At 35.3% G+C, this 8,867-nt stretch overlaps 1 protein-coding gene across 1 annotated transcript; it reads left to right on the top strand.

Moving 5' to 3' along the window:
- The first annotated feature begins 5,896 nt into the window (after window positions 1-5,896).
- Window positions 5,897-7,873, top strand: LOC112505056 (L10-interacting MYB domain-containing protein-like). The gene is made up of 2 exons (XM_025109013.1): window positions 5,897-6,253; window positions 7,559-7,873. Exons 1-2 carry the CDS (start codon window positions 5,897-5,899, stop codon window positions 7,871-7,873), a joined length of 672 nt encoding a protein of 223 aa, XP_024964781.1.
- Window positions 7,874-8,867: the final 994 nt, after the last annotated feature.

Raw genomic sequence — 8,867 nt, forward strand, 5'->3', positions numbered from 1 at the left:
GTTTCAGGTACGTTTCTTCTGAATAATGAATTTGCATCAGTTTTATTTGATTCAGGGGCAGATAGGAGTTTTGTATCACTAGATTTTGAGGCTAAGATTAACTTAAAGCCCCAAAGGTTGGAAGAAACTTACGTAATTGAGTTTTCTAATGGCCAAGAAATTAAGGTTAAATACATAATTAAGGATTGCACTCTAAGTTTAGCCAATAAGGATTTCAGCATAGAACTTATACCGATTGAACTAGGAAGTTTTGACATAGTTATCGGCATGGATTGGCTATCCAAAAATCAAGCTGAGATTATCTGTTCAGAAAAGACTATCCAGATTCCTCAAGATGGAAATGAACCAATTGTGATTCAAGGAGATAAGTCAGAACGAAAAATTAAGATAGTATCCTGCATGAAAATGCGAAGGTTCTTGAAGATAAATTGCATTGCATTTCTGACACATGTAGTTCGAGAGTTTTCTGACGTATTCCCTGAGATTTACCAGGACTACCCCCGCCAAGACAAGTCGAATTTGGTATCGACTTAATTCCTGGAGCTGCCCCAGTGGCAAAGGCACCATATCGCTTGGCACCATCAGAGATGCAAGAAATGTCAACTCAACTCTAGGAGTTATTAGATAGGGGATTTATAAGACCAAGTTACTCACCATGGGGTGCATCGGTTCTGTTCGTTAAAAAGAAAGATGGGTCAATGCGAATGTGCATTGATTGTAGGGAACTTAATAAGTTGACCATCAAGAACAGATACCCTCTCCCTAGAATTGATGATCTGTTTGCTCAACTCCAAGGAGCGGTATATTTTTCCAAGATTGACCTACGATCTGGATACCACCAAGTGAAAGTTTAGGAGGAGGACATTCCCAAAACAGCCTTCAGAACTCGTTATGGTCATTACGAATTTCTGGTTATGCCATTCGGGCTAACCAATGCACCAGCTGTCTTCATGGACCTAATGAATAGAGTTTGTAGACCATACCTAGATAAATTTGTAATCGTCTTCATAGACGATATATTAATTTATTCACGAAGCAGGGAGGACGATGAGCAACATCTGAGGATAATATTGGAATTACTCTGAAACGAGAAATTGTACAAACTGCCTTCTTTAACCCATTATATTTTATTCTCAGTGATACTAATTATGTCTGGGACCCTTAGCATGCAAATGACAGTTTAAGTCTAGGCATCATGCTTTGAATACCTAAATCTCTTAAACTAAGGCTTTGATACCACTCTGTAACACTCCCGAACACCACATTTGCATATAACACATATTTCATTACATAGAAATACATAATACACCACAATGGTCCCACTAGTACAAGGATTCTTATATGTACAGAATTTACATATGAAAAATTTCAAAATATAATCTTGTACTATGACATGTATAACAACATGTATTCTTCAAAACAAGCAGTCTCATGCAGATCTTCAAAAGCAGATATCAGATTAGAAAAATAATCACATTTCTCCTTTCCCCTTATTATCCTTGAACCCCGCAGTTCCTGCATTGCATATTTTTTAAACAGAAAATTGAGGGTTAGACCAGAAGGGTCCAGTGAGTAAATCGCTTCCATGCACATGCAGGGTGATAAACACCAAAATTTGATAAAAACAACTTTACCCAGAAATATTTGCATTCCACAATATAATGAGTAATAAGATTACTTATCAATTCTTGTTGTAAACGCACCTTGTCACACCCCGCTAAAGCGGAAACACGAGGCGTAACAGGTAAGCATTTTATAGCTCCAATAAATAGATAACACTACTAAGTACAATATCCAAAAAGAACCTTACAATATCATCAAGTTTACTGTTCACGAAGAAAAGTTTATTTACAGAGAAGTTTCTAAAGCTTGTGAACAGATGATAACGAAAGATGCTTCCAAAAACTTCCATTCTTACTTAATTTCCTRAAAASRCATGARACATAAAACGACGTCAACTACAAAGAGTTGGTGAGTTCACGGGTTTTCAAATGCACAAAATATTTACCATGCATAAAACACAGCTTGCAAACTATTACAAAACATGCTCATTATAAATGTAAATTTTCATCGATGCTGAAAAACTTGAGACGCTACARAGCCTTACCTGACCAATGTGCCCCATTAATTCACGAACTACCATAAGTGACCTGTTCACTCACTTAGATACCACGGTTCGTATTAGTGCTACTTTAGCGGTGGGCCTTTTGCACACATGAGTAGACTATTTAAAACTTAGGTAATGTGCACCCTTTTCTGGGTGGGACTGTCAACACAATAGCGGCTATCCATAATTACCACGGCTCGGGGACGTGCCCGAGTTAATTAGTAGCGTGTACGGACGGGGAATTTTTGCAATATCCTCTCAAGCACATCAATTTATCATTTATAAGTAGTGCATTAGAATTCAAATCTTTCATGATTATCACAAAATTTTACTAAACAGTTCCTTAGTCCATTAGTTTTACAACTAAAACAATATAGTTTGCATTCTTTCATGTTTTTTCCCCCAGTTAAAAGAAATAACTAAAGTAGTAAAAATGGGGCCGTGAAAACTCACAAGTTTGAAGGAGAATATCCAGGATTTTGGTGAAGCTTAGAGCACCAACATCCGCACTAATGTCCTAATCACCCGAAATTCAAATAGTTAGATCACCCTTCGGGTCACGATATAGATAACTTAAGATTATATCTTATGTAATGCCAATAAACCTTTATGGGTTAACATTGTTACCAAAAAGAAATAATCCAATATTTAAAATAAAGAGGGTTTTTGCACAAAAAGTTGTTATTTGGACAGATATATAGACTCTGTTCCTGGACTCTTGGTTTCATCAATCATTGTCAAGGGAACCTTCCAAAAATCATTTTACTTTTAATCTTTTTAAAACTACAACCGTCACTGTTGTTAAATTTCTTTTGTCTAACAGCATCATTATTGCTCCTAAAATTTCATATTAAGCATTTTAAATACCCAAAATTTATATTTTTGAGTGAAACCGAAACAGTAACAACAACTAATCCAAAACAGAATTCAAGATAAATCAAATAGTTTGGGGTTGATTTTGAAGAATACGGTTGACAGGATTGTTGGAAACAACCTGTCAGTTTCAAAATGTCATTTTATTGATTAAATACTACATGCAATGTGATTTTACCCCCATATTCTTGAGTTCTAAGTTTATAGATCATAGATTATCAACATTTCGAGAACATTTTCATGTCTTTGATGAATAATCTCCCATCTTAGATTTTCCAGAATATTTGAGCTCGAAAAATAGGAAGAAATGTGAAAGTGACGAGAAATAATGTTGAAAAAGATACATAGATAATAAAACTAATCTATTACCTTTTTGCTTGTTTTTTCTTGAAGACTTGAATGTTCTTCAAGATTTAAGAAGATTTTGATCAATGGGTTCGGCTGGAGGAAGATGAAAGGTTTAGAGAGAGAGAGAGAGTAAAAAGGAAATGTGATGGTGAAAGAATGATTTTCAAAAGAGTTGGGGTTTTTATATGATGGTAGTGGGGTCGGCCCATACAAGGCCCAACCACCATATTTTTCTTTTATTTTTCTTATACAAACTCAGCCTAAATAAATATAACTTTAAATACATTTTATCAACACCAGAAAAAATAATTATTTGCACATACAATTAAATTTATAATATCGATTTTATTTATTTTAAGAGAATTTTAATATATTTGGCATTACATAAGTTACTTTATCAGTTACCCGTCGTGACAGAGTTTTCTGAGCTATAAATTTGGGAGCTAAGTCGATTGATTTTCTAATCATGACTAATTCCTAATAAATTAAAGTCCTGATTATAGGAGTCATTTTAAAGGTGCTAACCTGATGCTCCAAAAGTGACGGATGTCACACACCTATTCAAAGATTCAAATTCCCCATGATGGAATTACAATAAAAATCCTTTTGACACAACAGACTAGAGCTTTTTCAAAAGACCGGAACTCTTCTACATGAAATATAAAATTTAGGCAATGGCTGCCTCTTATGTCAAACCATTTTCCCCTTCTTAATAACAACTAAATTATTATTTCTAAATAAGAATAATATCTCTAATTCATCAAGTCACAAAGAAATGATGATTCAAAGTTATTAAGTCTAATTAATAATAATAATAAGAGTTATAGTATTATCCACACATGACAATGCCTCCCTTATTCCAAGTACACATCTCATTGATATGCCACTCTTGTTTCTCCATCAAAACAGGGCTACTTACCAGAACAGACAAACGTCACCACATCTGGAAGTACCCATTACCCAGTTCCAAGCCAGAACAGACAAATGTCACCATGTCTGGGGGAACGTCTTAAAACAAGTTTCATACCAAAACAGACTTACGTCACCACACTTGGTAGAAACAATTCCCAAAATTCAGTTTCATACCAAAACAAACATACGTCACCAGGCTTGGTAGGAACACTTCCCAAAATATAGTTTCATACCAAAACAGACTTACGTCACCACGCTTGGTAGAAACATATATTTTTATTTTAAAAAGATATAAAATACCCCTTTTTCACAATAATATAATTAAATCCAATAATAATTATCATTAAATTGTAAAAATTCCAAGAATGCTCAACACTTGTAAATTTACACCAAATGTAGACATCCAGACAAGTTATCCGGATAAGCTATCTGGACAACACTGTCCCTTGTCTGATTTACAAATCCGGACAACACCCTTGTCCGATTTACAAATCCGGACAATATAAACAAGTCCGATTAATCACTAAACTAGATAACCTTTAAGCGATTTTATGGCTAATCCGCACAACACTTGATCGTATTCCTACTTCTCCGTTCAAAACCTTTGTCCGATTTACATAATTAAAATCTCACTAACTCTCTAAATCGCATAATACTATGTTTGATCTACAGCTAAATCGGACAACACCTATCCGATTTAAGATAATCCAGACAACCCTATGTCCGATTTAGAACAAACCGGACAACACTATGTTCGATTTAGAACAAACCGGAGAACACTATGTCCGATTTATGCATAACCCGGTCACCCCTTTGTCCGGATAAAAAAGCCAAATCGGATACAAAATTTCTTAAGTTAATAATCAATTTTCAATAAAATCAGTAACAAACGCTATATGAAGGAAATTTAGAAATCACTCACCTTATGCAATTACTTTGGTTTTGAAGAAGATGAAATAGCAAGACCAATTGTTTCTCCGGGCAACTCTTCTCTAATTCTCTCAAAATTTCCAAAAGAAGCCAAAAGGCTTTTCCTTACTCAAACTCAATATATATAGACTTTCCTTATATGGAAAGTCGGCTATCCATGCCTTCACCCACATGCATGCTTATAAGTAAAATCATCCATGCATACATATAACTCATGCACACACACTCATGCATATTAATATAATGCATACATATATATATATATATATATATGCACCTACATATTTGCCTATATCCCTATGTATAAAATACACATACTCACGTATTTAACCCATGTAAGCATGTATCCATATAAACAATTAATTCACATAATAAATAATCTTGGGTAATAACCAGGACCAAATTATCACAAACTACCACATTCATAACTACATATAGATGTGTAATTGACCATTTATGAGTTAACAAAACTGGCAATGATTGTAGATAGCACTAGACTCATCAAGCTAGATGAAGAACAAGAATCCACTTCTATTATCAAGGTCACATATTTTGAAAAGCTCAACTGAAGTAAACCAAGAAACATCATTTTGCTTGTAAATTTTTTCCATCGTCAAATAAGAGTATTATAGATATTGGATTATAATTTTCTAAGGTAAGCCATTTCTAGAAAGAATCAAAAGTGAATACATTAGTGGTCTTCTTATTAACTTTGTTATTCAGGTAATGGACGCAAACAATGCTAACTTTGTTGCTAGTGATACATCTAAAAAGAATAAGCGAAAACTTGTTTTGGATAATACTACCTTTATGGTGTTCATTGATTTGTGCATGAATGAGGTTAAAAATGGGAATAGACCTGGTAATCACTTAAATAAGCTTGGGTGGGGAAACATAGAGAAGAAGATTAAGGAATGGACAGGAAAACCTTTTGACAAGAAGCAACTTAAAAACAAATGGGACACTATGAAGAAAGAATGGAAGTTGCACGATCATTTAATGAGGATTGAATCTGGCATTGGATGGGATCCCGTAAGAAAGACAATTGTTGCATCACCAGAGTGGTCGGACGAAAAAATAAAGGTAATACTTACTATTTTCTATATATTCTTTTGTTTTCTATTACTTGTTGTTGGTCCCGTTAGGGTCTACAAGATGTGTATAACAGTTTGTAGAAAGGGGGGTGAATATAAACACAATAATCTTTTCAAATTTAAAACATATATTGATAAAGAAGGATCTATACAGATTTTACAAGATTGTTTGCGGAAAGATAAGATAAATATATCCTCTCTAAACATGCTAAGTTACACACTAGTTCTTCGCAAAGAGAAATGATTTACTGTATAAGACTTTGAAGAAAGTAAGTTCTTTCTGGGTAAGAACTATTTAGAATACTAAAAAGGGATTCTAACTTGCTTTTGAAGATAAGCGTATTGTGTTCCTAGATGTGTGTCCTTTTACTTATGAACATAAATTAGGGTTCAAGAGTAAGTATCAGTTGTATCTGCATGGAGATAGAACACATCTATTTATACCATTGCATTAAATGCACATTTAATGCAATGCGTTAGGGTTTGAACACGTGTCAAGCCTTTAGAGAAAGACTTGTCCTTTGCTACAGTGAATAGTACGAAAGCCTATTCATGAGCAGACATCATTTCATGGAGGTGGTGGGTAGTAGAGTCAACTAATCGGCTATGTACCGTACTATGCTCTAGAAAGGGTATGGGTTTGTCTTTTGTGTATATAAGGACAAGACAAAAACAACCGTGCTCAACAAGCTTCTTTTGATCGCTGAATGTTGGAATAACTTAAAAGTCTCTTCAGCATTCGTTGAGGCTTGGGCAGTCTTCACACATGTGTAGACCAGGATGATCAATTTCTATGAAGGTCTCGACGATGAAATATATGAGTCTATTGTAAACGGCCCATTCGTACCTACTACTCTAATCCCCAGAATTCCTGCTGCTGATGACACGGTTGAAGTACCCACCAGGCGAGTTCCCAAGCTCCGTAGAGATTGGAACGATGAAGACAAAAGAAGGGTGGAGGTGGATCAAAAAGCCAAGAGGCTTTTAATCATGGCTCTTCCCAATGAGATTTTTCAATCTCTTGATGCCTGCGATTCGGCCAAAGATCAATGGGATCAATTGGCAAACAAACTGGAAGGAGGGATTAAGATGAAGAAGAACCGTCATGCTCAATGTCTGAATGAGTACAATAGTTTCCAAGCTCTCCCAGAATGAGTCTCTCGAGCAGACTTATCACCGGTTCAACACCCTGATCAACAAATGTAGGAAATGTGATGTGATCAGGACTCAAGAGGAAAAAACATGCTCTTCTTGAAGAGGTTAAATGCGGGGGAACTTGTCTATGTCCCTCCAGGCGAATGAAGACCTGGAGCAGTGGAGTCTTCATGACGTATACGACACCTTGCAAGCACAGGAGCAAGATGTGCGGAAGGCCAATGTCGTTCTGGGTGGACCTCTGGCTCTAGTCTCTGACTCTAAAGAGATTGGGTGCAGTCAACCACACAGAGAAAGGAGATTGAAGGAGGAGAAAAGAAGAGGAAAGAAGGCTCTTGTTGTGGAGAGCGATGATGAAGACAAAGCTTCAAGATCTGAAGATGATGACATTAGTGCATTTGCACATTCCTCGGCTTTAATCACCAAGGATGTTGGGTTCAAGATTAGAGYTTAAAAGTTGTATTCAAGTTTCTCCTTAGAATAGTTTTACTTGTAATATTTTAGCTTTTACTTTCCTAGTATAAATAGGAAATTCCTTGTAATTGTAATTAGAGCTTTTGTCATTAATACTGAAATMAAGATTTGGCTGATGTAATTCTCTCTCTCTTCAATCTAATCATTACTTACATCATTCTTAGTGTTCATCATTGTTCATATCAAGCTATGAAGATCACATCAAGATTCGTATGAAATCTGGACTCCACAATTGGTATCAAAGCAAGCTGCAGCAGTTTGGATTTGAAGATATCCATTTTACACATTTTTGCACAAATTTTTTAATATTTTTCGATCTGATTCATCACTGTTCTTCACTGTTCTTGATTTTTTTTCTGACCGGATTGGTTTTTGTGCCAAAACTGTTTAATCTTTGAGTGTTATTGTTCAAAATTTGTATCGTGAGTTTCGGTTTTGAATTCTAAACAACTTTGATTCACATCATTTTGTGTTTACACAAGTTTTGAGGCTGAAATTGCCCAAAATCATTTTTTTAGTTTTCTGGAAAAGTTCATAAAAAACTCATAATTTTCATGTTTTGATCCATTTTTTTGGAAAAAGTATGAAATTTTATGTTTTTGGTTGAATTTCTATCCGGATAAGACTTGTGCGGTTTAACAATCCGTGTGGTTTTAGTTGTTTTTGATATAGGTAAAATCGGACAACACTTGGAAGGATTTCTTGAACGGTTTAGCTAATCCGGCTAGTAAACCGGACATAACTTGTGCGGATTAGTGATAAACCGGATAACACTTGAGAGGACTTGTAAGCGGTTTAAAGGTATCCGGCTGGTAAGGACTTGGTAACTCGATCGGATATTGACCGGTTTAACCAAATCCGGGTGGTAAGTGTGCGGTTTAGGAATCCACTTGGTAAGTGAGCGGTATTTGACTCTTGAATGGTGTTTGACTTTTGAACGGTGATTGACTTTTGATCAATTTCATATCTTTTGA

Source organism: Cynara cardunculus, unplaced genomic scaffold, assembly GCF_001531365.2.
Source record: "Cynara cardunculus var. scolymus isolate 2C unplaced genomic scaffold, CcrdV1 Un_Scaffold_8142, whole genome shotgun sequence".
NCBI classification, from domain to species: Eukaryota; Viridiplantae; Streptophyta; class Magnoliopsida; order Asterales; family Asteraceae; genus Cynara; species Cynara cardunculus.